General features: G+C 48.1%; 1 protein-coding gene across 1 annotated transcript in view; it reads left to right on the forward strand.

The window, feature by feature from the left end:
* Positions 1 to 27,632, forward strand: part of MND1 (meiotic nuclear divisions 1) — a 387,648-nt gene that overhangs the window by 60,619 nt on the left and 299,397 nt on the right. The window contains exon 2 of the mRNA XM_078676946.1: positions 17,513 to 17,578. Within this exon, the coding sequence (XP_078533072.1) occupies positions 17,513 to 17,578 (66 nt within the window). The remainder of the gene's footprint in view (positions 1 to 17,512; positions 17,579 to 27,632) is intronic.

The following is a 27,632-nucleotide window of genomic DNA, read 5'->3' on the forward strand; positions in this document are numbered from 1 at the left end:
TTGTTATTGGACTCTGTATTAGAGAGCGTGGACCTGATCAAGAAAGAACTGAATTTGACGCACAGGAGTAGCGCTTTTATGCAGCTCAATTTGAACTTCCATGATGGAACGAAGTCAATGTAGAGCTGCATGGCGCCACCTACCGGTGTGCTGAAGATATGCTGTTAAATCTTCCAGATCCAGTCTTGTACCTGGGGACATTCTGAAGATGAAGAATAAGTGGATAGTTAGGGTACCCTCTAGGAAGAGCATAGAGTAGGTAAGTAACTTGTTCTTTTGGCAAAACTAACACTCAGTGAAACCGGATTGAGTTAGCTCTGGTGGCAAGCCAATGGTCATGGCGGTGTAGGTTTGATATGTTTATTATGAAGTGTTACAAAAGGTAGGTCTGATGCATTTTTTGTGAAAAGCATAATAAACTCTATCGCCATTTGATGACCAATTGTATTACTCTGTATCAAAGGTTACAGGTGTCCTGTTACATGCAATCTCACAGATTACAATAGTAAGCAAGGGTTTTGGTGTTGGATTCACCCTTAGACAAAACATGGGTATAGAATATTTGCACTATGAGGTTGGCGATTCTCCAATTAACATGATTTCATTAAAGACCACGGAGACTGACATTCTGCAATAACCTTTTATTGCTGCCCCAACATGCAGCCCTTTAAAAAATAGTAACACAACACATCACAAAGCACTTAGAATGTTCATGAAAAAATCTAAATATCCAGCGCACAAATGCATCCTCCTCTTAAAAATGATACAATGGAAACGAGCCACTTCATGGACTTAGGAAGCATTACCTAAAAGAATGGAAAAAAACTCACAATAAATGTAATCCAAACTGTAACCTCCTAAGCTATAAACTCGATGCTCTGGAGAGATGCATTTTGTTTAAAGACTTTCACAGAGATATTAATGAAATACACCATATTTAGGTGCTCATCATCTTAATACCTCTCCTAAAGTGTGAGGAGCCTGGGATAATGTTAGCCTCCATTGTCATTAATGAAATCAAGATTCTCTCTGCATGTTAATTGGAGAATCACCATTTCTATACAAGACCGGCGGCTACCATTATGCATGTTTAAAGCCATACAAAGCTATATTACTAACATGCTTCACTCGTCTCAAATATAACTTTGCAAAACTATTTACATTTTACCAGTCTGCTGTTTTAAGTATTTCAGGTAGGGAACCACCTGCCCAAAAAACCTTACTAGCCATCGCTCCTCTTGAAGAATGTACTCCAAACCAGGAAAGATCCCACCAGTTTCGCTCATAATCCTACGTACCCATCTGGCCAGTGTGGATGTTGATACAGGTTTATAAGCTTTTACATAGGATAAAAGCAGTTGATCTTCTACCATTGGTCTGTCTGAGTGTCATTTATATTCTACTTACATCCATGACTGTGAAGTGCCTGGGGTAATGATTCAGTCCACATCAATCATTCGCTCTCTTGGCTTGTGAATGACTGCAATTTGTGTTCACATGCACATCCACCTAAAACACAACGTGCTTCAGTGTCAAGGCTGGTTGACCAATCCTTTGGTTTTCAGTTTTCTCCTTCTACAGTTCCCCTTTCATACCTGTGCTTCTCCTCTTTACTTTAGTTTTTATTAAGACAATACTACAACTCTCTAGGCAGTGCTAATGGATCACTTGATCACTCATTTCATTTGCAATGCACCTCATCCCGCATGGCCAGTTCCTTTAAATCAGAAGACCATTATGGAATGGTGTAGTCTATAGTCTGTTGTGTTACCATTCACAAATGGCCAGCTCCTTCATTCTAAGTGTGCAGTCATGCTGGAAGTTTAAAACAACGATAGGCTGTGTACAGTCCTTCTGCATAATTGCAAGCATAAGCCAGCTGTGTTAAGATGGAAGCATGTTTTCTTCATTCTACTTCTATTTTTTTAATTTATCTTGCCTCAGTGACAAAACTTTGATTCGCACCTCAGACCTGTTGGCATTGCCAGTGCTCATTGTGTTTTGGTTGTCCAGCACATCTGAGTCAGTCTTTTGTCCCATGGTAAACTGAACTCTTGCATTTTGAAGTGTCTTGGAGGCCCCAAACTTCTCATTCTGATTTGGATGCATTCAGCCTAGGTTTTTCTCCTTGTCACACAAGAGCATCTTAAGAGAACAGACAGAAAACTTTCTCACTTGAGTAAATGTCTGTCTGAGAAATCTCTCCTGCATTTTTAGATATATACCACACTATTATGTTTATTGTATTTTGGAGAGCAGCTAACCATCTGTTGTGTTTTTGAAGAATTCCTTGTGTTGGTTCATATCTTTAGATTTCGAAAGCTAAACCTACATGTTATTACGTATAGGCTCTTCAAACGTATGCACCAGCTTACGCTCTGCTATTTGTCACTTCCTTTTACTCTATATAGTATTCATTCGGTGCTTAAGAGCACTTCAAGGGATAAGCCTTCATCACTGTTCGGTAACCCCAGATAGTGTTTCACTCTTACCTAACAATACTCTTTTGTAGGTCGAAACGTTCTAGACAGCACAGCCGTCTGGGTTGTGAAAAGACTACTTGGGTGTGTTCTGACAGCTTCCTAGGAATACATCCCAAACACTGCTTACCATTGGATTTGTGGTTTGTAATTTGCATTTTCTGGACTCCTATTTGCTGGCTTTATTTGTTTTAGGGTATCCAGCGTGTCTTTGTCTCCCCTGTGGAGCAAAGCTTATTCAACAGAGCTTGTTGCATTCTTACATGAGACCTTGCTTTCTGTAAACTGGCCTTTTACATTTTGTTCTTATCTTGTCGTTTTTACTGTGGGTTCAAAGACAGAGGTCAAATGTCAAGCTCTGTCTTCCGAGGATGCTTGGTGTTTACTTTTCTTTTTCAAACTTCAAAGTGGGAAGATTTATATGACAATCTTGCCAGGTACTGGAATTGTTTTTTTTTTTTAAAACACAACACAATTTAAATGTCTGTAAATTAACTGTACAAATATTTCAGAATATATTAAAATTAGGAAAGCACATTTTTTGTAATAGCGTAGTGTTTTTTAATATGTTCTAAACAAATTAGTACACTAGATGATGCCATTTCCACACATTATCATTTGTGCGCAAATGTATGACAGTACAACGCATTCCCTTACAACGCATACCTTTTCCACGCATGCTTGACAGTGCGACTGTCTTTACCATGCTTAACCTTTGCCACGCATTCTTTTATAACAAATATGCCTGTGCCGCTCATGCCTTTAGGCATATATGTTAAAGGCTTGTGCATGGAAAAGGTTTTGCCTGAACCCTGCCCTCAAACCAGTGGCCGGCACTCCCCCCTGCCTTTGTTAAACTACCCAAACCCTGCCCTGCACCATAAAAATATACCCCAGCGTACCCCCAAGCCCTTTTTAAATATACCCGACCCCTGACCTGAGCCCTAAATCTAGACCCAGCGTGACCACCCCCCACCCCTGGCCCCAGTCCTTTTTAAAAATACCCCTCCCCTGATTCCTAAAACCTCCCCCAACAATTTTGTTTATTAAAACCCACTCCTGCTTTTGGCCGCCATAAGTGTGGCAGGGTATGCTCAGACGTGAGTCCCTTGCTCACTTTGCCACTGGATTCAAGCAAGCCGGGCTGAAGACGGCTGTAATGCCAGAAACCGGTCCTCGGAAGCTTGTTTCCGGTCCAGGGAAGGCATGGCTTGGCAGTTCGGGCTGGACTGTTCCCATGAGGCACAGGGTCAGACTGATTTGCATATAGCCATGTCTGAACTGGGGTGGCAGAGTGTGCTAAAGAACGGTGATGGATCAAACCCAGATCTTTTGACTGGGTGTGAGTGTTTGATTGGTTCAGATGCTCCGTCCATCACCATCCCCTTTTGTACCGCTTTTGGCCGCCATAAGTGTGGCAGGGTATGCTCAGACGTGGGTCCCTTGCTCACTTTGCCACTGGATTCAAGCAAGCCGGGCTGAAGACGGCTGTAATGCCAGAAACCGGTCCTCGGAAGCTTGTTTCCGGTCCAGGGAAGGCATGGCTTGGCAGTTCGGGCTGGACTGTTCCCATGAGACACAGGGTCAGACTGATTTGCATATAGCCATGTCTGAACTGGGGTGGCAGAGTGTGCTAAAGAACGGTGATGGATCAAACCCAGATCTTTTGACTGGGTGTGAGTGTTTGATTGGTTCAGATGCTCCGTCCATCACCACCCCCTTTTGTACCGCTTTTGGCCACCATAAGTGTGGCAGGGTATGCTCAGACGTGAGTCCCTTGCTCACTTTGCCACTGGATTCAAGCAAGCCGGGCTGAAGACGGCTGTAATGCCAGAAACCGGTCCTCGGAAGCTTGTTTCCGGTCCAGGGAAGGCATGGCTTGGCAGTTCGGGCTGGGCTGTTCCCATGAGGCACAGGGTCAGACTGATTTGCATATAGCCATGTCTGAACTGGGGTGGCAGAGTGTGCTAAAGAACGGTGATGGATCAAACCCAGATTTTTTGACTGGGTGTGAGTGTTTGATTGGTTCAGATGCTCCGTCCATCACCACCCCCTTTTTTACCGCTAAATCTAGACCCAGCGTGACCACCCCGGCCCCCAGTCCTTTTTAATAATACCCCTCCCCTGATTCCTAAAACCTCCCCCAACAATTTTGTTTATTAAAACCCACCACCAGTCTGAAGCCCTAAATCCGTCCCCCCCATATCCACCCCCCCCCCCCCCCCCTGCCCCAGGCCCAAGCCTCCTTACATCTGCAGGATGACGAGGCAGCCCTTCTGAGGTGTTGCACGACACCCGTCGTCAAGAGGAAGCGGAAGGGTCTGTCTGTTTCCTCTGACGATGCCGATAGCCTTGACCACGCAGGTGCCTTTAGCACTGTTACCAGCATATGCTCTTACCACCAGTGCAACGTATATTCTTCTACCATTCATACCCTTACGTTAATTCGTTGCAAAGGCATGCGTGGTAAAGGCATATGCATCATATAAATTATGGGTGGTGTTAGCTATGCGTGGTAACAGTGCATGTGTTGTATTGCATGCGTGGGAAAGGTACTGCATGCTTAAAACTGTGTTGTAATGGCTGTTTTGTTTTGTGTGCTGTTTAGGTTTATCAGTAAAACTGTATGTGTAAAAGTAATGTTCATTTCAATTGAGAATGTTTTGTCTGTAAGGGCAGTGTGCTAACTCACCATTCATACTCTACTCTACGCCACTCCATTCTATGCCACTGTATGCTTCTCTATTTCACTACTATACAACACTCCACCACAAGACACACCATTCCGCTTCACCCTAAGCCACTTTACTCCACTCTCTGACACTCCACTGTCTGACACTCCACACCACTTCTTGCCACTACTCTACAACACTCCATACCACTTTACTCCACTCCACTCCACTGTAGACCACTCCACTGTACACCACTCCATGGCACTCCACTCAACGGTCCCGCCTCTCTGCTGTCCCTCCACTCTACGCCCCTCAACTCTGACACTCTAAATAACTCTGTGCTACTCCATTCTGTGCCATCATACGACACTCCACTCTAGGCCACTCTATTCCGCTTAACTCCACTCTACCTCTACTCCACCACATACCACTCCACGACACCCTACTCAATGACACTCCAGTCTACAATGCTTTATTTCACTCTACTCCACTCCACTAAACGACACTCTCCTTTATGCAACTAACCTTTAGACATGCTGAACAGCATCCACGCTGGTGTACAAAACTATGGCAAAGAGGAAGCGGAAGGGTCTGTCTGTTTCCTCTGACGATGCCGATAGCCTTGACCACGCAGGTGTCTTTAACACTGTTACCTGCATATGCTCTTACCACCAGTGCAACATATATTCTTCTTCCATTCATACCCTTACGTTAGTTCGTTGCAAAGGCATGCGTGGTAAAGGCATATGCATCATATAAATTATGGGTGGTATTAGCTATACGTGGTAACACTGCCTGTGTTGTATTGCATGCGTGGAAAAGGTACTGCATGCTTAAAACCGTGTTGTAATGGCTGTTTTGCTTTGTTTGCTGTTTAGGTTTATCAGTAAAACTGTATGTGTAAAAGTAATGTTCATTTCAATTGAGAATGTTTTGTCTGTAAGGGCAGTGTGCTAACTCACCATTCATACTCTACTCTACGCCACTCTACTCTATGCCACTGTACGCTTCTCTATTTCACTACTATACAACACTCCACCACAAGACACTCCATTCCGCTTCACCCTAGGCCACTTTACTCCACTCTCTGACACTCCACTGTCTGACACTCCAAACCACTCCATGCCACTACTCTACAACACTCCATACCACTTTACTCCACTCCACTGTAGACCACTCCACTGTACACCACTCCATGGCACTCCACTCTATTGTCCCGCCACTCTGCTGTCCCTCCACTCTACGCCCCTCAACTCTGACACTCTACTTAACTCTGTGCTACTCCCTTCTGTGCCATCATACAACACTCCACTCTAGGCCACTCTATTCCGCTTTACTCCACTCTATCTCTACTCCACCACATACCACTCCACTCTGACTATTCTACACCACTCCACTACACCCTACTCAACGACACTCCAGTCTACGATGCTTTATTTCACTCTACTCCACTCCACTAAACAACACTCTCCTTTATGCAACTAACCTTTAGACATGCTGAACAGCATCCACGCTGGTGTACAAAACTATGGCAAAGTCATTAGCTCTTGGCTTTGCCAATGCTGGTTTGCTCAGTCAGTGTTGCCAGTGCTTCCTGCTATTGGTGGTCTAACAGTAGCTTCATTAAGATGGGTTTCTGTCATTACTGGAAGGAAAACACTCAGTACTCCTTTGGTGGTTTGATGATGCATCCAATGAGATGGTTGGTTCTCTCTTGCTCGTAGGGGGATGTTGTACTCAATTCTCTCTGTAAGGTTAAATAGTGCTTCTAATGCAGTGCTTTTCTGTCTCTCCTGTGGGACATCATACAGTACATCCTTTGCAGTTTAACAGTTCTTAGTTTATAATACCACTATTGGCATGGCCAGCTTCCATTCTTTTGTAGACTCCAATTAATATTTCATTGGTGGGTTACCAATGTTTCCGGTGGGAAGGTCCTCTGCCCCTTATGTTCTATTATTTATTTATTTATTTATTTATTTATTTATTATTATTGCTATATACAGGCTACACAGCATCAAGTACAGCAAGAGTAATTAAAAAATACAAAAAGCACTCACTCTACAAAGAAACTGTACTCTTCTGGTACATGTCTTCAAGCCATTTTATATATCCTAAGTAGAACGAAATGTGTTGAACCGTCAACAACGAAATGTGTGGAAACGGTAGGTCTCATTTAAGTTACTCCATTGGTGGTTTAGCAGTGCTCCATTGGTTTGACATCAACAGTATTTGATGTATATTATGTTGTCTACCCTTTTATTTAGGGCTCGCTTGGCGTTGCAGCGCAAAGCGCTGCCGATAGCGAGCCTTATTGTCGCTGTATTGCCTCCCCAAGTGGTACAGACCGGTGCACGAGCAGACACCGGTCTGTAAACGCGCAAGCCGCAGGGAACGCCAACGCTCATGGCGTCACGCTCCTGCCCTCCCGCGTCTCTTCCAAGGGGCGCTCCAGGCCGACTTGTCTCAGGACAGCTAACTTGTTTGAACACACGCTGCTCTTTTGAATAGAAGCTCCTCCCTCAGGGAGGCTGAGTGAGGAGGAGGAGGGAGCGCAGGAGGCAGGGCTGAGCTCGGCCCATCCACCTGCTGCAGCCTCCGGAGTAGGACAGGGGTCGAACCTGGGACCAAAGTGAACGAGAGGTCAGAACCGCTGGAAGAGCAGGGGTCGGATCCAGCAGGGACTGGAGCCGGAAACCCCAGGGTGGGCGAGAGTGACCGACCTGCCCCCCCATCATCTGGACCATCACACCCCCCCCTCCCACTCGGAGGGCCCGGGATCCCCGGGAGGGGAGAGTCTCAACGGAGTGTGGCCTCTGGACGGCACCAGGACCGCCGCTGCACCGGACTCCAGGGGGCGCTCCAAGTTAGTTTATCCTTCGCGGAGGTCATCCGGAAGTGCGACAATCTGGAGTTTGGTGGGAGCCCCCCTCCCCTGGGATGCGCCCCCTGCCCACTTCCGTGCCACCGCTCACCTTGCCAGGCTCTGCCCTCTTGTAAAGTAAAACCCACTGTGCCGAGAGGGGGTACTTCCTGGCTCCCCTCAGGTGTCCTGGCTATTGGGGGCACAGGGAACCCCGAGTTGTTTCTGTGGGGTTCATAGGTTGTCCCTGTTGCTGCAGACCGGTAAGTTTGGGGTTGATTAGCGACTTGGGGGTTTGTCCTTGCTTTAATTGATAGTTTGTGTGTTTTCAGGTTAGCAGGCAGGTGCTGCCATTCCTTTGGGAGTGGGCGGTGCCTCTCTAACGGAACGGTTTTGTTTGGGTTCTGTGTGTTGGGTGAGAGGAGATATCGATTTGTCACAAATATTACTTGGGGGAATTGTACCCATTTCAGGTTAATTTGCGCCGGTGCCTGCGGTATTTGAATTTGTCTTGAATACCCCAAGCTGCACCTGTTGAGTATTCCACTCACCTGGTCCAGGTCACTGCTTTGAATCCAAAGAATGTAGGTACAAATTCTAAAGATAACAACCACTGGTAAAGCCAGTCAAGCAAGCTTTATTTGGGTATCCCAAACCCCTCATTGCCATAGTAGCCCCAAGGGGAACTACATTGTGTGGGAATGTACTCCCTGTGAATGGACAAAATGCCTTCGTCACAGTGAAGTTAGCCAATGGCCAAAGTGGTCCGACCCACTGTCCCATGCTGTAGGGGGCAGAAGAAAATGTGACTGCCACAGCAGCTGACCAATGGATGAGTAGGGCTGGCTCAAAGCCCATATTAGTCAATGTAATGTGTGTTATTGTATTAAAATCGTAAGTTCTTGACTAATGCCAGACCTAAAAACAAAACTGAAAGTATCCCAATTCACAGACCCCACCCCGCTCAAAGGGCAGGGTGAAATACGTAAAGAGGAGATAGGGGACCTCAGCTTCGTGCTTATTGGTTGGAGGTGTTTGGGGTAACAAATGCTGCTGTGTTTTTTTCAGACTTAGGGCGATGGGGAAATGCTTGCTGTGGTGTTCAGACTAGTAATTTGATGGGGTTGGGGGGGTCATAGGTGATGCAGTGTTTTATCCATGCTGGTTGGTTGGGGGTTTTATATCCATACCAGTTGTTCGATTGTTTGAGGGTATTAGGGCAACAGTTGCTGCAGTACTTTCTATGTGCCGCTAGGCTGTGGGTATGAGGGTTACAGATGCTGTGGTTTTTTCTTCTTGCCCGTAGGTTGAGGGTGTTTGGGTGGGAGGTGGGTCTGGCTGTATTTTCTGCAGCTCAAGAGGGTGTGAGTGTGGGTCACATGCGCTTTAGTGTTTTCATCAGGCTGGTAGGTTGACAGATCTTGGGGTAACAGGTGGGTCTTATGGTGTTTCTGCAGTCGATATGTTGTGGGTTTTTGGGTGACAGGTAGGGCTGGTAGGTTATGGTCTTGGGGTAGGAGGTGGTTCTTTTGGATTTTCTACTGTCTGTGTTGTGGGGTAACAGGTGCTGGGAGGTTGGTGGTCTTGGTGCAGCAGGTGCTCTTATTGTGTTTCTGCAGTAGGTAGGCTGTGGGTGTCGGGCTACAGGTTTGTGCTGCAGCGCTTTCTTCATACTGGTAGGTTGGGGTGAGAGGAAGTCTCTGTTTAACACGGATACTTTTGGGGGAAATTGTACCTATTTCATGTACACTTGTACCAGTGGTCACTAATATATGCATTCTGAACCCAAACTATCCCTGGCAAGCGTGAACTGCTCATTTATTCCCGGTTACTACTTTGCATTCTGGGACTTGTAGGTTTTAAAGATTAAAAACAAAACCGAAAGTATCCCAGTTCACAGTAACCCCAAAGCACGCTTAAATACCCAAGGCCGAGATGGGGCAGCCGGGACCTGGGCATTCCCTGTGCTTGGTACGCTGGCTGTACTGAGTGAATCTATCAACTTTCGCTCCTCCCACTAGTGCTCATGTTGACTTGTTACGTCAAGCTGTGTTAGCAGTGCGAAGCACTGCACAGCGAAGGCATCTATTGTTAGCGAATTGCCGTGAATGTGAGACAGGGGATGTGCACGCGCAAGCCCTCGGCGATTTCACTTCGTGGGCGCGCACGCCCAGCCCGGCGCCGTGCACATCTCCTGTCTCACATGCTGCTGGGCGGTCGCGCCATCCCTCCCTCAGTTCGTATCATTTTTGGACAGCACAGGCTCCTTCATTTAGAACTACTAGCGTGAATTACATTTTCAGTCATGGCTAACTCGCCGAGATGCTGCTAGTTATGTGGTTCATATTAGCGAGATATAATCTGGGACAGTAAAATGTGCATGAATTGTGTGGGAATGTTGGAGTGCTGCATCCTGTTCATGTGTGTGTGAAGCGTGTCTTTTAAAAATGAAGGGGCAATCCACGCTGGTAAAATATCGTTGCCTAGAGACACCGGGAAATTCCCGCTACTTTCACACATGGAGTGTGCCTGCGGCGGCCCGAGATTCACAGGACTCATGTGCAGAGGGTCTGAGCCACTGGGCCTCCCTGCCCCGAGCAAGCTCTCACACTCTGGGCATTGGTCAGCAGAGGGAAGCTGTTCGGCTTTTCAGCAGACGTGACTCGAGCTATACCCCTCCTCTTCCTCTCGAGTCTCATCTTTCCTATCACTCCACTCTCGTCCACATCCCTCTTCTACCTTTCCCCTTCTCTTCCACCCCTCTCCTATCTTTCTTCTTGCTCACTTCCTCTCTCTTCCATATCTATGCTCCCTATCCACCACTGTCCCCTATCTCTTCTACCTCTTCCACAATATCTCCCACACCCCATTTCACCTCTGCCTTTCCTCTTTTCCACTCCTCTATTTTTCCATACTCTGCATCCTCTTTTTGTATTGCATATCTTCATTTCCTCCACCTCTCCTCTTCCTTTCCACCTCTTCCTTTTTTCCTCCTTCTCTTCCTTTCCTCTTCTTTTCCTCCTTCTCTCCTTTTCCTCCTCTTCTCCTTTTCCTCCTCTTCCTTTCCTCATCTTCTTTTCCTCATTTTCCTTTCCTCCTCTTCTCTTCTTCATTTCCTCATCTTATATTCTTTCTTTCCTCATTTACCCTTTCTTAGTATCTCTCTCTCCCCCCTGTTAACCGTTATCTGTATCTCCATGTCCTCTCCCTCCATTCATTGCCCCTCTTCTCCTGCCTTCACCCTCTTCCTGTCTGCCCCTCCTCCGTCCCTATTTTCAAAGTAACACGTAGTAATCACCAGGGAAACAGTCACTTGTCGCTTCAGAGCCCCCACATCCTAAAAATCTCACCACACACTGGAAGGGAGCATGCTCCAGGGGTCATCGGTCTAAAGCACTCTTCTAAAAACATTATTCCACACAAACTGTCATCCAGAGACCCAGTACCCCTGATACTCTCCTGCAGCACTCTCACCACAGTGAGACTCGTGTGAAACCAATGACGTGTCAGAGGGAGAATGACACCAAAGGATGAAAGGCAGAGGCTGCCCAGCAGAGATGTGAACCTATAATCTGCAGAGAAAGACACACACACACACACACACACACACACACATACATACACACACACACACACACATACATACATACACACCCACACATACAAACACACCCACACACAAACACACACGCACACATACATACATACAAACACACACAAACAAACCCAAACACATAAACACACACACACGCACACATACATACGCACGCACGCACACAAAAGTCACTGAAAAAAAGGACCAGTTAACACTAGGTATCAATTACATTAAACAATGTTCCATGTGTAGCGCTTAACATAAAAGCCCTTTATTACTGACACCTATTACATTTTTTAGGAGCAGAAAAGAATGTTCTTTATCCTCTAAAAGGCAACGAATGAATAGCCCCTGACAACTATCCAACACTGCCTGAACATTTTAGCCATCCTAGCTGCAGAATCGGCTCTTCCCTGTATACCCGACCATATTGTATAATGCTATTAAAACAGACTTTTTAGGTTGATCGTGAGCAGCGCATGTGCTGCTCTTCGAAGCACGCTGTATTCAGGTATGGACTTGTTAAGATAAGCTTGCAGTTTTGTCCTATCGCTGAAGGTTGGTAGGTTGGGGAAGCAGTGTCTGGGGCGTCCTTTAAACAAGCATTTGCAATGCAATAGGTCTCACTTTTGCGAGAGTTTAAGCTATTAGCATTGTAAATGACAATGCCTTTTATTTATGTTTTAATAACAAAAACATAAATAAAAGGCATTGCCATTTACAATGCCAATAGCTCTAACTTTAATAATGCGAGACCTATTGCATTGCAAATGCTTGTGTTTTATAACACCTAGTCTTACACCATGCACCAATTCAGAAGCATAATGCACCTCATCCCCTCATACTGCATGTAGGCAGGGCAAATGGAATTTTTTAGTCACTGTATTTTTTCAGATGTATGGGTTTACCAGATTTTCCTCCTAATCTGCCATTTGCTTCATAATTTGCAGATTACAACATATGGTTCAAAAGTTACTTAAAGTGCACAAAATATGAAGGTGAACAGTCATAAAGCCTTTGTAAAAGTTAACTGGGTTACTTTTCAGTTTCTATTATAAGACCTGTTCCTAGACAGGATCAATATGTATTAAAATGACAAAATAGAGAAATGATACTGCTTCAGAATGTACTACATTATAGCCACATAATGTTCCTTTTCTTGCATAATTTTATGAACCTACAAACATAATAAAACTCCACTTTGGTATATAATTCTTCAGGACCTGCATATAAGCCAAACCACACAGTACACCCTTCCAACCATGCACTCAGAACGGCGCCCAGAAGACCAGTGCAAATCCGATCTCTTCTGACCTGCTAGTGGTATGAAGTGCTATTCAAATAATAAAATCAGCCCGCCCAGAAGCGCTTTGTGTCTCGCAAGCGGAAGGAAACCAGTATATAAATAACAATACAATGCATGAAGATCTACTTGCTGTGTGTAAATGTAAAGCGGTGAATAGTTTTGGCAATAAGCAAACCTGTGTTTAAAAAGTAGTGCATTGATTTTAAAACATACTATAATTTCCAAATTTAGGAATCTGCTCAAGAATCTGTGCACTATTGATGTTATCATGTTGAACTCATGAAATGTACATCAGGGATTAAATGAAAGGTGATTAGTAGATTTAAAATGGTAAATTGCAAGTTGTAATCATGTTATGGTTTAACTTCACTGTGTAGTGGTCTCCTCACTGCACTATTGCCCTAAAAACAACAAAAAAAACACGATCACACATAGAAATATGAAATGAACATTTTTATTTTAATATTACTTTTTAAAAATCACTTTTATATATTCCGGCTGTCTATGGAACCATGCAATTGGTTTATAAAAAATAAAATGCAATAAAATCTTCCTTTCACATTTCTGGGTGTCATCATGCTTATAAAAGGTTCACTCAAATTAGAAACCTGTAACAAAGGGGTATACTGTGGTTAAACAAATTGGTGTTAATTGGTACTGGAGTTTAAAAACTCATCAGTATTCACTAAATAAATAAAACGCGGCTGGTGTTTTTTTGTTCTTTCAAAGGTTCATTGTTTGATGTTCCTGTCTTTGTTTCCTGCTTGTGCGTTTAACCGCCTTAAAACAGGACACATTCCCATATAATTAAGTGTTTCGTTTCAAAAACTTTTATTCGATTAACATTCTGTTGAATCATAAAAAGTACATTTACAAAATTGAATAAGTAATGTAAAAACACAGGATTATAATACAATTAAAAAGAAACAAGCTAGTAATTAGGACATAGCTAAAAGACGACAATTTCAAAATGATCGGGAGACAGCAATTAACAGCACATCAAGATGGAGAAAGCCCTATGTTACAACGCATTCTCAAACATGATTTTAAAAAAAGAGCTACACATTTGGCTACATGTGGTGTGTCCAACATCTGTAATGCCAGAAAAGCTGACCGACATGTTCTCAGCTCCATTTTTCGAAGGAGTGGGATGATCCAGCGTTTGCGAGTTTGTGCGTAATAGCGACAAAACAAAGTAAGGTGGATGGTCGATTGTGGTGATACACCATCACACGGACACTTTGCCAGATCAAGTGACCAGTTTAGCACATTAGGAAAGGTAACAAGGCGGAAAAAAGAGTTGAAACGAAACCTTGTTAAGACAAATTTTTCATGATTTGTCAGAAAGAATGTTAGATAAGGCTGAATACCTGGGGAAGTTTGGACCATCAGAATTTGCACGTTTGTTGGCTTGGAAACTTCATTTAAAAGGCAGAGGTCTCTCAGATGATTTAAACAGAGAGCTTTCAACGCCTTTCTACTGGTATCTAATAAAGTCGTTGGTTCGGTGAAGTAAAAAGCACAATTCAGATCTGTTAGGAAGTTGGAAACATAAAGAAGCCATGGGATTTTTTTCCATTTCACCAGGGATAGACAGTCTTGTAGTAGGGAGCGGGTTAGGTGGCATTGGGGTTTGGTCCAAATACGGTGCCATAAAAGAATCGGCTGGCATCTAATATTATCAATAATGTAATCGATACCCAGCTCGATATGGGAACCTTATATTGGAGCACTTTGGGGAAGTGCCAGAATATATTTTAGGAACCCATTTTGGACCAGTTGTAAACCGTCTACAGAAGCATAGCCCCAAACGCCAGCACCGTAAGTAGCTACACTGTGGCATTTAGCATGGTAAAATTTAAGCAGCTCTTTTGGGGCCGGTTTACCCAGTTTTCTTGAAAAGGAAACAAGAGCTGAAGTTGCTCTTTGAAAGAGCATTTTTTTTACTTGCAACTCCTGCTTTCCAATCTAACTGATCATCCATTAAAATGCCAAGGTAAGGGTATTGTCTAGCACACTCCAATCTAACTTGTTCAATAAAGATGGATTTGGGTTTCTTCGCCTTGGGACCAAAGTGCATAACATAGGTCTTACTCTTGTTGACTTTTAGCCCCAAAGAGAGCATAAACTGGCAATATTTATCTAGTTGTTTTTGCAACTGCGTTAATGTCCTTGCTAAGATGACAGAATCGTCCGCATATAATAAGGCGGGGATTGGACGGTGATTGATAAATGGTAAGTCCTGGCTTCCCTCCAGCATGGCCATCTCAACCCCGTTGGTATAGAGGTTGAACAGGAAGGGGGCCAGGACACACCCTTGCCTTACTCCTCTATTTATTGTAAATAGGGATGTTAATTCACCGCTTAACCCGTATCTCACGCACGCTGTAGCGTCAGAATAGAGCTCGTGGAGGAATTTAATAAGAGGAGGGTCCACCCCAAGTTCGCTAAGAATGGACCACAGCTTGGAATGGATCACACAGTCGAAAGCAGAGCTAAGGTCGACATACACTATATATAGGTTGCCGCACTTAGCTCCAGGAGATGTTCCAGGATCAGGCGCCCGGCAACTTTCCCCAGGGAGTCCAGGAGAGAGATGGGTCTGTAACAGGCAGGGTTATTGCGATCCCCCTTTTTGAAGATGGGTAGTAAAATGGAGGAGGACCAGGAATCTATGAGGCCGATTTTCGAATCTGCCTCCATCACCTGGGTGATGACAGGAGACCACAATTCTATGTTATTTACAAAAATGTCTACAGGCACCCCGTCAGGGCCAGGTGCCTTACCAGATTTGGAAGATGTTAATGCTTGAATGACCTCGCCAAGGCTAAAGGATAATTCGATGGGATAAACCTGCGTCTTAGCGGGGCCATCTGCTGGGTTAGCTGTTTTTATATCGTCAACTGGGGACCCCCCGAATATTTTTGAGAAATGGGTCACCCACACGTCAGCGGGCACAGCCACGTCAAGGTGCTGTGGCGCATTAGCATTTGTTAAGAAGGGTGACTTGACGACACGCCAAAACTAAGAGCTGTCTTTAGTTAGGCAGCTTTCGTGGAGTTGGGCCCATAGGTTTTTCTTTAGCTCCTTTTTACAATTTTGTTGAGCCACTTCATAGATCTTTCTTAGTTTAGCTATCTCCGTTGAGTTTCTATTTGTGTTATGTAGTGCCTTTTTTAATGCGAATAAGGCTTTACGACAAGCTGTATCAAACCATCTTAGAGATCCCTGAATACCGGGTTTGTGATTGCGGAGTAGCTCAGACCACATTACTAATAAAATCTCAGAAAAACTAGTTAAAATCAGCTGAGGTGAGGAATCCTCTGCCATGCAGTTGGTTATCCAAGGAAGGGTTTTTGATATAACATTGCCACTGATAACTACCGGGTCTATTTTGGACCATTTCACAGAAAATCCATTTAGTTTATCCATAGCCAGTGATTGCTGGGTTAATTGGCTGATCTTATTGGGATGACGAACGCCAACTTCTATGGATAAAATGATACTATTGGGAAAGTGGTCACTAGAGATATCTGTACCAGTGCTAAACCGTTGGAGTTTGCCTTTTAGCGCTAAAGAGCATAAGATATAATCGATGGTGCTGAACATGCCCCTACCATGAAAAGTGGGTCTAAATTCGGCTGGAAGATCCGCTAAGTTATTAGCATAGTCTAATTCCATTGTGAAAAGACAATCGTTCAAAGCATTACCCAAAATTGAATGCGTAAAGTGGGTTAGTGGACAGTCGTGTTCGTCTAGCAGACCACAAATACCTTTCATATGATTGGCACACAGTGAAACATTAAAATCTCCCCCCCATACCACATAGCAAACAAGTGTTGGGTGCTTATTACATTGTTCATTAACAACAAACGAGATTTCTTTTACAGACTTAACACATTCATTCATTAATTAAGTGAAGAATGATGTTGAGTTCCCCTGTCGTAGCATCTCCTCAGCCCTAAACCTACTAATGGAGGATGGTGCCTGGGGGTTAGTAACACTCCTTGAGGCCACGTTTCAAGTGTATGCAAAGGGCAGAAGAGCAAGGCGACGACAGGAACATTCGGTCCACAGGGAAAGGGAGACCTCCAACCCTCCCTCAGTTTTAGGCTAAGGAAAGGCGACGTCTTCTCAAAATAAACCCTATGCCAGCGCCCAACCCGGCTTGTGCCCAGATGACCATGCTAACGCTACTACAGAACTGCTCCGAAGGCAATGAAACAAAAAAGAACTCCCAAATACTGTGCTACCCTCCTTGGTACTACTGCTTAACTACTCCTAAATAATACAGAATGCCAAATTTACGTCATTTGCAAATGCCTATTCAAGTTGGTGTGCAGCTCGCTCGTCTTTATATGTTCAAGATGTAATGTTGCTCCCGAGTTCCTGTGCTCAGCGGCTAATATATGGTGATGGAATCAAGTTAGTGCGCGTAAATGGAATCACTCATGTCAGACATTTTTGGAATATTGATTCTAAATTAAATTCCATCACAGCTTTGTTTCAATTTCTCTTTGAATTGGTGACTCCAATACAATTATAACCTTGTTAAAAGAAAATGGAGTTGAAATAATATTATTTATTATGTTGCAGTCTAAGAAACGAGGGCTCAGCGTCGAGGAAAAAAGAACACGTATGATGGAGATTTTTTTTGAGACTGTAAGTTTTATGCATGCGCCTTCACTTCTAAACCATACTGTTTGTATCTTGTCTTAAATTTGTCTCCAAGTACAGAGTTCTTGTACATTTATTTAGCATCCTTTTTGTGGGCACACTCAAAAGTTTAGGTTTCAGAAAACCACAATGAACCCACATATATTGTCGAGAAATGTTTCTGCTCTTCTCACAATCTAGGGTTCTTTAAGGTGTGGGATAAGTGACCTAAAAGTGGGTCTGTGGTTTATACTTCCCATTATACACACCGCTGGTGTTGAAACTTGGTCCAGTATAGTACGGTAAAGTACTGTCAAGCTGAAAATTCCACCCTTCTGATTATCTACTGATGGTAAAATTACAATCAGGTGTATGATCTTGAGTTATAATAAAATCGCTGTTAATAATCAACCTTACATGTAGTTCTATTGCCTGACAAAATGGTTTTAATTTCCGACCTTCAATAACATAACATTGCGAGCTGATCTTACAAAAGGCTAGAACTAGCTGGTGCGTCCAGAAGCTCAGATTTGATGTGGTGACTAGGCATGGGTGTGGAATTGCCAAAAATTCCGCGACTTGCAGCTTTGCGGAATTTTTTGCTTGTTTGCGCTTATAAAATGCATGTTCGCAAGATATTTCTCCTTGAGCACGCAAACAGCGTTCACGAACAGGAAAAAAGCATTGTGATCGGGCTGAACAAGCAATTCCGCGTGTTCGCTTAATTAATGCGTGCTCGCAGAGATTTTTTACCATTTCGCGGAGCTTTGTGTAGCGCGACTACGCAAATTCCGCCAACGCCTAGTGGTGACCAGTGCTCAGGTATTGACAGAATTTTTTTTGTTGCTGCATAGTACTGCCCCCCATTAACTCCAGTTTCTGACTGACAGTTGTTTTTCTGCCTATGACATTTGTAAGCTGAAAAGAAATAAAGGGAGTAGCCTGCATTTTTAGTTCTGGAAGTAATACGTTCTGCCATTTTTAATATGCAAATAAATTACAGCGAAAATCACCAGCTGGTACAGGGGCATTCACCTCAAAATGGAAATTTACTGATGTTGGTACTTCTTCTGGAACGACCACATTTGACCAATGTTCCTTACCTCTTCTACGGAGGTGCCAAACTTTGTACTCCCCCATCTCTCCAGATATTATCCGCCACTCTCTAGTCTCTTTAAATATAGAAAGTCGTTTTTATGCTTGAAATATCAGACACGTCTGTTAGTCTCTAGTCATATGCTTAATTCCATGTAACGAAGTGCAGAGAAAAATATTCACAACATGGGTCGTTGCTTGCTCTTTTTGGCTTCATATACCTCGAATGTCCGTGGAACAAATCCCAAATTGGCATTTGCCTCTATCTGCGATTCACCAGCCCAGTTAATTTGTATAATTTTAGCACTGATATATTTTCCAGCGGAAAACATTGGTGCCCTCCTCTCTCGAGATAACAGGGAGGGGTAATAGCTGCATGCTTTAGAAACCCAGTTCCACATTGGAGAAGCATTTGCTTAACCTAAAACAAGTTTGGTCGCAGACTTAAATTGCAATGTAATTACTGCTTTAACCATTATCAAATTGACTTCCAGTGATGACAGCCCCCAAAGATTGCTTAATAACTAGTTGTTTTGGCAAGCTATGTCTTTCACAAGGCTCTACTCTGCCCTTTCTGGGTGAATCGTGTGGAATACTGTAAATTCGGGTGCTTCTTAGATCTGGCTTGACAGCACAGCTGGCACATAAGCTTATCTGATCAACAGAAAAAGCTTTCAGAAGAACCACTGAGATAGGGGCTTTGCCTCCTCCCATATGTTGGGCGCCTTGCATTTGATTCATCAGATATTGTGTGCTCCCACTGAAAAGTAGTGCTTTTATTGCACTTTTAGCTTTTGAGAAAGTTTATGCTCAGTACAGCAAGACTGAGTTTGGTGCAGGTGCGAAACAATGAGCAAGACAATGGACGTGAACTGTTTATTGTTAAAGAGTTAAGATAATTGCATTAGGCCAACTATGGTGAAACTGGACTTGGTTGCTTGTGTTCCGGTTCCGAAAGAACCTTGCTTGACAGTTTAGCATGGACTGTTCCTACTGGAGCAGGATCGAGTCTGGTTTGCATATATATGGCTGGGTCTAGTCTGAGGCTTTAAGGGGGGCAGAAAACCAGGGCCCGACTTACCAGGAGCTGAGATTATTTCAAGCATCCCACCTATCACTTTTTTGTTTACTCCAGTGCGATGCCCAAAGTACGACAGGTATGTCCGGACGTGTGTTCCGTGCTCACTGAGCTACTGGAACCAAGATGCTCCCAACTGAAGAGCCTGAACTATAGCGAAAACCGGTCTTGGGTTGCTTGTGTTCCAGTTCCAAGAGGACCTGGCATGGAAGTTCAGGATGGACTGTGCTCAGCCCCTATAATGTCTAACCACAGGATTTTGGGGCTTTTGTGACTGTGGCTGACCGGACTGCCGCTGATGAAAGCTAAAGTCTCTCAAGAAGACCCCTAAAGCAGTGAAATAGGCCTGTCGTCCCACTGAGTCTATTAAAGGTGCAGGGGCTTGGCTGTAGCTTTGCTAACCTAAACCTCTCCAGGGCTAAATTAGCTTTTATCTCCAAACAAGGGGGGGCAGTCAGAGGGAAGGTCCATGACAGTGGCTTGCGTATCTGTGGAAAATCCCAATGTGCAAAGTCAAGAATGTCGGCCTACCATGGCATGCGACTCTTACGGGGAGCCACTTAATAGTTTCCAGGCCTGATTTAATGACCTTCCTTAATGAATCAGAAAAATGAGCCTTGATGTAATTTAAGACATGAGGGACAAACAGTTGGGCCATGTTCCATTAAGGCATGAGCGTATCTCGCCAAGAGGCAAGTGGTGTTCAAAGATTTTAATGCCATACTTCCGGTAGAGAAATCGTTCTTGTCCCAAGCTTCTAGGCATTTAGATTCTTTGTCCAACAGGATTGTCGGAAAAGTCCCTGACATCTGTCTCGAAGAACAAGAAGCTTGTTTGACCAATATCGCTGGAGATAGATGAGTGGACTGGAAAGGGGACGTGGGAATCCTTAGGGGCAGGTTAATAGCGCCTTATTTCCAGTCTTTTCATTGTGAGTCCAGAAGCCGGTTTCTCCTATGATGTCAGTACCTGCTCCAAAATGGTATCATTGAAGGGAAGTAAATGTTCACGGTTAGGAATGAAGGCAAAAGAACCTCAGTAGGCACATTCGTTTTGATGTCAACGGAGGGGAACAGTCATTTCAGTACCTCTGCTGCCTTGCTCACCGCTGTAAGGAAGAAGCGACTTTAGGACCTGGAGGCCCAAAGGGAACTCCCATCATCACGTCTGGTGAGGTGTCCAGGCCACTAGCCTGCAAATTCAGCTATTTGATCTGGGAAGCCCTGGTCTGGTCCCTCCACAGTCCCTTATAGATTGAGGGGTTTCGAGTCAAAGCCAAGCAGCTTGTAAATTGTAGGGCCATTTGGTATTGACACTCCTGTTCCTCCAAGAACCTTTGGGCCTATCTCCTCAAACTGTGTTCTTGTATCGGGTTGGACACAGGGGGATCCAGAAGCATTATTGGTGGTGTCACATTCAGCGATAGCAGACATGAGGACGGTTGGGAAAGCGGTGTCGGTGGCTCGGGAGAGGGGGGACTGCCATGGCGGAATGGATTCTAGTGCTGGCTCCGGGAGGGGTGGTGGGCTGCTTGCTGAGCTACATCCGGTGGTGCAATGAAGACTAATGGTGACTCCCAGGATCAAGAGGGCATCTAGACAACTTACCCTTCAATGAGTGCTTCTTTTTTTTTCATGTGTTTTTTCTCTTGCCAGAGGAGTCTGAGGCCCGGCCCATGGAGTAACACGTTTCTTTTGTTTATCACGGACCCATGCCATTAATCAATCAATCAATCAGAAATTTGTAAAGCGCACTACTTACCCGTGAGGGTCTCAAGGCGCTAAGAGGGAGGGGGAGCTGCGCTACTGCGCGTAGAGCCAGGTCTTGAGGGGTCTTCTGAAGGCGAGTAGGTCTTCGGTCTGCCGTAGGTAAGGTGTTCCAGGTCTTGGCGGCGAGGTAGGAGAAGGATCTACCGCCGGAGGTTGTTCGTTGGATGCGGGGGACGGCGGCGAGGGCGAGGCTGGCGGAGCGGAGCTGGTGGGTGGGGGTGTGGAAGCTGAGTCTGCTGTTGAGGTAGGCTAGTCCGGCGTTGTGGAGTGCTTTGTGTGCGTGGGTGAGGAGTTTGAAGGTGATCCTCTTGTCGACGGGGAGCCAGTGTAGGTTTTTCAGGTGGAGGGTGATGTGGCTGCGGCGAGGGACGTTGACGATCAGTCGGGCGGAGGCATTTTGGATGCGCTGTAGTCGTCGTAGGTGTTTGGCTGGTATTTCGGCGTAGAGTGTGTTGCCGTAGTCCAGTCTGCTGCTGACGAGGGCCTGTGTCACCGATCTTCTTGTTTCGGTCGGAATCCACTTGTAGATCCTACGGAGCATGCGGAGGGTGTTGTAGCAGGAGGAGGAGACGGCGTTGACCTGTTTGGACATGGAGAGGGAGGTGTCGAGGATGAATCCTAGGTTGCATGCGTGGTCAGTGGGTGTCGGTGCTGTTCCCAGAGTGGTCGGCCACCAGGAGTCGTCCCAGGCCGCGGGGTTGGGTCCGAGGATGAGGACCTCCGTCTTGTCCAAGTTCAATTTCAGACGGCTGCTCCTCATCCAGTCGGCGATGGCCTTCATTCCGTCGTGGATGTTGGTTTTGGCGGTGTGCGGGTCCTTGGTGAGGGAGAGGATGAGCTGAGTGTCGTCGGCGTAGGTGATGATGTTGAGGTTGTGGTGGCGGGCCACTTGTGCGAGGGGGGCCATGTAGATGTTGAACAGCGTTGGGCTGAGGGAGGAACCCTGGGGGACGGCGCAGATGATGTTGGTGGCTTCGGATCGGAAAGGTGGGCGGCGGACGCTCTGGGATCTGCCGGAGAGGAAGGATATGTGGTCCAGTCGAGGGCCTTCTCTTGGATACCGGCTTCTTGGAGGCGTGTTTTTAGAGTGTGATGGCAGACCGTGTCGAAGGCGGCCGATAGGTCCAGGAGGATGAGGGCTGATGCCTCGCCGTTGTCTAGTTGACACCTGATGTTGTCTTTGGCGGCGATGAGGGCTGTTTCGGTGCTGTGGTTTCGTCTGAATCCGGATTGGGACGGCTCCAGGATGTTGTTGACTTCGAGGTGGGGGGTCAGTTGTATGTTGACAATTTTTCCGATGACCTTCGCCGGGAACGGGAGCAGGGAGATGGGCCTGAAGTTCTTGAGGTCGTTGGGGTCCGCCTTGGGCTTTTTGAGGTGGGCGTTGATTTCGGTGTGCTTCCAGCTTTGTGGGAATGTCGCTGTTTGGAAGGAGATGTTGATGACCTTCCGTAGTTGGGGTGTGTTGGACCCGGCCTCGTGGCGTGGTCCTACCCCTCCCGCATGGCGGGCCCCGGATGACATCGGCCCTCCATCCAGCCCGGGTCGGCCTCGGGCACACCTCTGCACGCCCTCCAAACCACCAGATCCACCACCCGGCGGCCCACAACCACTGACACTGCACCCTCGGGCCGCCCCAGCATTACCGGTCCGGTGCCCACCCCGGACCCTCATTCCAGGCCCGACGCCATCTTGGGCCCAGCACGTCACAGACACGTGGTCCCGGACCAGCCGCGGCCACGGCCCCAGCGAGCCCGCCATCGAGGCACCAAGAACCCTCCGGGTGGTAGAGTGGCCACTCCACCATAGACAAGGCGAGGGGAGTTTCGATGGCTCTCCAACCATCCCCGGATGCCTGGTTTTGATCACCCTCCGGCCTCCCTGGGCTCTGGCTCCACCCCCCTGCTGGGTGTCTGGACACCATCATCCCGGCCCCTCTGACCCCCAGTCGAGAGGGTCCGGACATCAAAGGACTCCAGACCTCTATCTGGGCCAGCCCCGGAGTAGGACGGCAGTTGTATCCCGGAGTCGAGAAGCCCTGCTGACGCTGTCGCGGCTGACCCTGAGACGAACTCCCCTTGCTGTTCTACCTGGAACCTGCTGGCGCTGTCGCGGTCCATCTTCGCTGTAACCTCTTTGGGACCTGCTGGCGCTGCCGCGGTCCATCTTTGCTGTAACTATCTTGGAGCCTGCTGGCGCTGCCGCGGTCCACACTCGCTGAACCATCTTGGAACCTGCTGGCGCTGCCGCGGTCCACACTCGCTGAACCCTCTTGGAACCTGCTGGCGCTGCCGCGGTCCACACTCGCTGAACCATCTTGGAACCTGCTGGCGCTGCCGCGGTCCACACTCGCTGAACCATCTTGGAACCTGCTGGCGCTGCCGCGGTCCACCCTCGCAGATCGAGCGAAGAGAACATCTGGGGATGCTAGGCCTTCCTGAATGGGTTTGCGTAACGACCCGATCCATGTCCACCCGGGACGCCGTCCCAACCGAAGACAATCTGCCCGAAGAACCTGAATGGCCGGCACCGCCGTCACCCGCCACTGCCACGGCCGAACCCGAACTGGGGTCACAGGGCCCCCGCCATGAAGAACCTCCCGAGCTCGGGCCCCTTCCCGTACTAGCCCAGTGGCGCCAAGAAGGGGGCCCCACCCGCGAGCAGTTCCGTTGGGAACAAAAGACATGTCCTTCCCTTGAGGGACTCCGACAACAAGCCGCCACGCAAGCCACAGGAGACTCCTCGGAGTCCCACTGGATCTATTGGGACCAGGACCTCCTGTACAGTGAGCAAAAGATCGCCGAGCTGGGGGCCGGCCGAGTGCTAGTCGTCCCCCTCCACTTGAGAGACTTTCTCTTAAACCTGGCACATGACGTGCCCCTCGCCGGGCACCTGGGGCAGGACAAAACCTACAGCCGCCTGGTGACCCACTTTTATTGGCCGTAGATGCGCCGCGATGTGTACAACCACTGCCGAACCTGTCCAACCTGCCAAGCCAGCGGAAAGAGTGGGGGGAAAATCAAGGCCCCACTCCAACCGTTTCCTGTGGTGACCACTCCCTTCGAGCGAGTTGGGATCGACATCGTGGGGCCCCTGGATCCTCCCACCTCTCAGGGGCACCGCTTCATCCTCGTCCTGGTGGACCATGCCACCCGCTACCCAGAAGCTATCCCCCTCCGGACTATCACAGCCCCCGTAGTGGGCCGGGCGCTAATGGGGATCTTCTCCAGAGTCGGCTTCCCCCGAGAGGTCGTCAGTGATCGGGGCACAAACTTTATATCGAAGTATATGCGGTCCCTGTGGCAACAGTGCGGGGTCGCGTATAAGTTCACCACCCCGTATCACCCTCAAGGAAATGGACTAGTGGAGCGATTTTAATAGGACCCTGAAAGGAATGATCAAGGGCCTGGAAGAGCCCCTCCGGCGCAAATGGGACGTTCTGCTGCCATGCCTCCTGTTCGCCTACCGGGAGGTACCCCAGAAGTCCCTGGGGTTCAGCCCCTTTGAACTATTATATGGACACCCGGTGCGAGGCCCCCTCAGCCTGGTCATGGAAGGCTGGGAGCTGGCCGCCTCCGATACTCCGCCCGATGTCTTCCGATACCTCTTGACTCTCCGCAACCAGACTCGGAAGTTCCGGGAACTGGCCGAAACCAACCTGAAGGCCAGTCAAGAGGAGATGAAGCGCTGGTATGATGAAAATGCCTCGTCCATTGAATTCGAGCCGGGCCAGCAGGTCTGGGTCATGTCCCCGGTCGACCCCGGCGCCCTCCAGGACAAATGGACGGGGCCCTTCAAAGTGGTGGAGCGCAAGAGCCCCGTCACCTACCTAGTAGACATGGAGTCCCCCCGGAATCCCCTCAGGGTCCTGCACGCCAACCGGCTCAAGCCCCACTTTGTCCGCACCGAACTGAGCCTGTTGTTGGCTACCGATGACGGAGCAGAGGACGACTCCGAGCCTCTACCAGACCTCCTGGGCACCTCCGAGAAAGATGGCTCCGTCGAGGGAGTCTCCCTCTCTCCCGCGCTGACACCCAAACAGCGCCAGGACTGCCAGAAACTGCTAGGTCAATTTGCAAACTTATTTTCCCTCACCCCCGGAGTCACCCAGTGGTGTGTTCACAACGTCGACACCGGGGACAGTCCGCCCGTGCGGCACCGAGCCTACCGAGTCCCCGACCGAGTCCGGGCCTGCATCCAAGCCGAAGTTTCCAAGATGCTAGCCCTAGGCTGGGATTTCGGCGTAGAGTGTGTTGCCGTAGTCCAGTCTGCTGCTGACGAGGGCCTGTGTCACCGATCTTCTTGTTTCGGTCGGAATCCACTTGTAGATCCTACGGAGCATGCGGAGGGTGTTGTAGCAGGAGGAGGAGACGGCGTTGACCTGTTTGGACATGGAGAGGGAGGTGTCGAGGATGAATCCTAGGTTGCATGTGTGGTCAGTGGGTGTCGGTGCTGTTCCCAGAGTGGTCGGCCACCAGGAGTCGTCCCAGGCCGCGGGGTTGGGTCCGAGGATGAGGACCTCCGTCTTGTCCAAGTTCAATTTCAGACGGCTGCTCCTCATCCAGTCGGCGATGGCCTTCATTCCGTCGTGGATGTTGGTTTTGGCGGTGTGCGGGTCCTTGGTGAGGGAGAGGATGAGCTGAGTGTCGTCGGCGTAGGTGATGATGTTGAGGTTGTGGTGGCGGGCCACTTGTGCGAGGGGGGCCATGTAGATGTTGAACAGCGTTGGGCTGAGGGAGGAACCCTGGGGGACGGCGCAGATGATGTTGGTGGCTTTGGATCGGAAAGGTGGGCGGCGGACGCTCTGGGATCTGCCGGAGAGGAAGGATATGTGGTCCAGTCGAGGGCCTTCTCTTGGATACCGGCTTCTTGGAGGCGTGTTTTTAGAGTGTGATGGCAGACCGTGTCGAAGGCGGCCGATAGGTCCAGGAGGATGAGGGCTGATGCCTCGCCGTTGTCTAGTTGACACCTGATGTTGTCTTTGGCGGCGATGAGGGCTGTTTCGGTGCTGTGGTTTCGTCTGAATCCGGATTGGGACGGCTCCAGGATGTTGTTGACTTCGAGGTGGGGGGTCAGTTGTATGTTGACAATTTTTCCGATGACCTTCGCCGGGAACGGGAGCAGGGAGATGGGCCTGAAGTTCTTGAGGTCGTTGGGGTCCGCCTTGGGCTTTTTGAGGTGGGCGTTGATTTCGGTGTGCTTCCAGCTTTGTGGGAATGTCGCTGTTTGGAAGGAGATGTTGATGACCTTCCGTAGTTGGGGTGTGTTGGACCCGGCCTCGTGGCGTGGTCCTACCCCTCCCGCATGGCGGGCCCCGGACGACATCGGCCCTCCATCCAGCCCGGGTCGGCCTCGGGCACACCTCTGCACGCCCTCCAAACCACCAGATCCACCACCCGGCGGCCCACAACCACTGACACTGCACCCTCGGGCCGCCCCAGCATTACCGGTCCGGTGCCCACCCCGGACCCTCATTCCAGGCCCGACGCCATCTTGGGCCCAGCACGTCACAGACACGTGGTCCCGGACCAGCCGCGGCCACGGCCCCAGCGAGCCCGCCATCGAGGCACCAAGAACCCTCCGGGTGGTAGAGTGGCCACTCCACCATAGACAAGGCGAGGGGAGTTTCGATGGCTCTCCAACCATGCCTGGTTTCGATCACCCTCCGGCCTCCCTGGGCTCTGGCTCCACCCCCCTGCTGGGTGTCTGGACACCATCATCCCGGCCCCTCTGACCCCCAGGCGAGAGGGTCCGGACATCAAAGGACTCCAGACCTATATCTGGGCCAGCCCCGGAGTAGGACGGCAGTTGTATCCCGGAGTCGAGAAGCCCTGCTGACGCTGTCGCGGCTGACCCTGAGACGAACTCCCCTTGCTGTTCTACCTGGAACCTGCTGGCGCTGCCGCGGTCCATCTTCGCTGTAACTATCTTGGAGCCTGCTGGCGCTGGCGCTGCCGCGGTCCACACTCGCTGAACCATCTTGGAACCTGCTGGCGCTGCCGCGGTCCATCTTCGCTGTAACCACCTTGGAGCCTGCTGGCGCTGCCGCGGTCCACACTCGCTGAACCATCTTGGAACCTGCTGGCGCTGCCGCGGTCCACACTCGCTGAACCCTCTT

The sequence above is a fragment of the Lissotriton helveticus genome, chromosome 2_1, assembly GCF_964261635.1.
Source record: "Lissotriton helveticus chromosome 2_1, aLisHel1.1, whole genome shotgun sequence".
Taxonomy (NCBI): domain Eukaryota; kingdom Metazoa; phylum Chordata; class Amphibia; order Caudata; family Salamandridae; genus Lissotriton; species Lissotriton helveticus.